General features: G+C 38.8%; 1 protein-coding gene across 1 annotated transcript; it reads right to left on the reverse strand.

The window, feature by feature from the left end:
* Window positions 1–1,584: 1,584 nt before the first annotated feature.
* LOC106510898 (uncharacterized) lies at window positions 1,585–3,656 on the reverse strand (the record flags this gene model as incomplete). Its single annotated transcript, XM_013999630.1, is given in 1 exon segment — window positions 1,585–3,656. A coding segment is annotated over 1 exon segment (983 nt), but the record flags the coding sequence as incomplete, so codon positions are not given.

The following is a 3,656-nucleotide window of genomic DNA, read 5'->3' on the forward strand; positions in this document are numbered from 1 at the left end:
GTGATTAAATCAAGGTATTATCACAGTGATTGAGTCATGATAGAAAAATGCATTGTTTCGTTTTTCTTCTTTTTTTTCAGACAACCAAACAACATAAATTTACACAGAACATAAACAGCCATTTTGAACACTAAAAAGGGGTCTCACAACAGGGCTTAATCAATGGAAGGTTGCAGTTCCTGTTTATTTTAGCATTTGTAGACAGTGGAGAAAAGGGCGAGGCCAGTGGAGAAAGCCATTGTTCTCTATAGATATARCAGGAGGAGGAAGTATTGATTCAAAGTTCTTGAGTGAAACTGTTTTCTTATATTCCTGCTACAACTGCAACACAAGAGCTTTGCTGTTCAAATTCATTGGATTATATYACTTGTCCATTAGCAAATAAGTAAACAGTACAGGCTAAAATTTAGATGTTGTCTAATTTAGCTAATAACCTATTTAAAGTCCTAAGCGCACATTATTTTATATTACTTTAAAAGTAGGTAAACTAAGCCTAATTTCTAATAAGGTCAAAATCGTCTACATCAGCCACACCCCCGGGCCCTCTGACCGTAAACACCTTCATGACTTACATGGACAAACAATCCACGCATACTCATTTAAAAATCTGTGTCACTGCAGGGGACCTGAAGGCTGACTCGTCGCAATACGCCTAAAATGACCCATCATGATCAGGAAAACCTCCCCATGAAACAGGGGTGGGGAAAAGGCCGCAGGTCCCAGAGGAATCCTCACTCCAAGCCAATCTGTGAAGGAAATCTCCGTTTGAATCTAACAATTATCATAAACTAATTTTAGGGACGTGTCAATGCCAATCTCGTCCCRGTTTGTTACCTAAGCTAGTAAGGACAAATGTAACATGAGTCATGCATACACAAAGTGAGGTACCGGTAAATATTTCTATGAGACACAGCTCACTACATAAGATGATCAAAATATGACAGTCAAAATAACAAGTAACACATATTAAATGATTGACACAGCAAACAACGTTATAAGGAATAAAAACCAAAATGATAAACACATAAAGAAGATTATGAGTTCTGAACAACGGTAGTTTTTTTTCTTTTTCTGTCACCCATGGTGCCGGATTTAGTCCTGTTCTGTGGCAAAAATGTTTGAGCCACCACAGCTCAGGGTCCAAGTCCTTTGTACTGCCGATTCTGCACAGATTTATGAGTCCTGTCCAAGAATGTGAGTCCAAAGTCCATGTAACAGAATCAGMCTGGTGTCCTCCTGGAAACACAGAAAACAAACCACACCAGTATCTTGCAAAATAAATKATAAGATTCAATACCATGCATGGAAAACRAACTGAATCATTATGTTTATACAATGCCGATAAGTAACAGCATGTTACAATTGTCCAAATGGTAATGTTCTGTGAGGTATGAAACTACATACAGGATGTGTTAACATCATCTCTCTTCTTTAGTCAGCAGAAGAAAAAAATAAAAGAAAGAAATCCTCAGAGCTGCGACACTTATACTGCTCCTGGTGCTCAGTCAAAAATAAAGGACTGAGTCAAATCAAATGAATAAACAAAATCAAACAAAATTAATAATAAAATATATATGTGAGAAGAAAGAAAAAAATAACTATTTAGGCAAATAAAATATGACAATAAACATATCAGTAAATAAAGAGAAAAGAAAAACAGTATATGCGATGTCTTAACAGTTACTCATGGCCAGAATTAAACACTGAAGTAATAAAAGGAAAACWGTAGCAATTTCAGCTTCAGACCAGGCTTTAGCCAACACAACAAAAAGACTCTAATTTTCTGAGTAACTGCTGTCCTGTCCATCAAAACAAAACAAACAAATTACATTCATCTTACCTCCTTAGATTACAAAAACAGGAGAAAACTGAACCAAAGAAAAATTGGCACCCGTCCTACACACATTTCCCTTCACAGTGTCAACACACAGACCTATTGTGAAGTGGAACCAGACCTAACAAAATACTTAAAATGGGTACATGTCCACAACATCATCACTCTGTAGGTGAATCATTTCCTCATCACTCACATGTCCATCTAATAATGACATTTGTGCTTGGTTGTTAGGCATCACCATTCCTACCCATCTTAAAATCAGGGCTTTCGCGAAAGTCAGCAAMAGAGTACAAAAACAGAACATCACACATAATGCTAACACCACTGCTATTAGAATTTGGACCAACAAAGCACCMACCGGTCCCAACTGATCTTGTAACCAAGCAGTGGCAGACCAAMAAACACATCCAGAAGGGCCAAAAGCATCTCTTATGATTGACAGTGCCTCAATTACCGTAGTCAGGTTATCCGAGGTGTCAGGGATCAAAGTATAACAAGCGTCTCCTGTCAGATTTAGTGCCATACATAAACCTCCTTGTTTAGCCAAAATGTAATCCAATGCCATATTGTGTTTCAACAGSGTCAGTCTGTGACTTCTCTGTTCTCTGAGTGTCAGATAAAAGACTGAACCCTTTAATCGTTTYGTTCGCAAAACCCTGTAAAGTATATGTTATGTTGTCAAKGTGATCAACAAGAAATGTTACACCATAAAATGGAAATTGTCCTATTCTCCATTTTTTCACCCAAAGATATTCTCCAATGATAGGCTTCCAGCTTGTGGAACTGAGCTAACTCTCTTCCATCTAGCAGAAGGATCAGAGGTGGGCTGAACATTGTCAGGTGGCTCTTCCCTGTTGTAATATAAAAACATCATATGGAAGTTTGAGAAATGCTATAAAACAACAACAACCAGTCCAACTGTATGGTAAGACTATGTAACCTTTATTACCGCACACCCACCAAATATCCTTAAAGTTCCCAATAGTGACATTAGYTGGAAGAGGCTGATATTCAACTAACAGAGTCCTACTCTCCTCAGATGCTGGATCCCAAAAAGTCACTGGATGTAACTTCTTTCCATCTGTTGGTCGTCTAACATTGAACATCATCCCATAATTGTCACACTCAAATATTCCCACAAACCTACCCACACTACCATGTGTCTCATTCAAGCAAAAACAAGTACTTGCTCTACTAACTGGAACATCTAAATAATCAGGGCCTGTCATTTGTCCTAGTTCATGTCTGTCAACTAAACTGATATAAGGTAATGCTATCAGCCATGTACAGTTCTTCCTAGGCACAAATAAACCCACTGATATAGACAACCAAACGTCTGTTGCTGCCTGTTGCTGATAAGCTAACCAGGATAATGCATAATTTTGATAATCAAAACTCAATGGCTCAGGTGTTGTTTCCAAAACAGCCGGCCATGTGCTTGGCGTTGGAATTCTTACCACACATGGGCACCTGTTATGGGTTGCCAGTCGCACTGAATGAGTTAATTGTTGGAACCACATGTTCCTACTTGCCCATGGGTCAGCAGTTTGCAAAGCTGAAGAATCAAACCCAAATGCCTTCCATTTAGCTTCACTTSGGCATATTGCGTGAACATCAACTTTTACTTCATCTGGTACATTTTCCTGACTAAAAGTCCAGCTGTTAATGTCCTCATCAATTTCCTCAATGTCCTGTGGTGTCTCTACATTGTCCCATACCTGATCAGGTTCTCGGGTAGGCAAACTGAAAACGTTCTTGACGTCATACTTGTCAGTTGAAGTAATCTTGGTCTCTACAGCCGTCGGCGACGGTTCAGTCA

The sequence above is a fragment of the Austrofundulus limnaeus genome, unplaced genomic scaffold (genome assembly GCF_001266775.1).
Source record: "Austrofundulus limnaeus strain Quisiro unplaced genomic scaffold, Austrofundulus_limnaeus-1.0 Scaffold2381, whole genome shotgun sequence".
Lineage (NCBI taxonomy): Eukaryota > Metazoa > Chordata > Actinopteri > Cyprinodontiformes > Rivulidae > Austrofundulus > Austrofundulus limnaeus.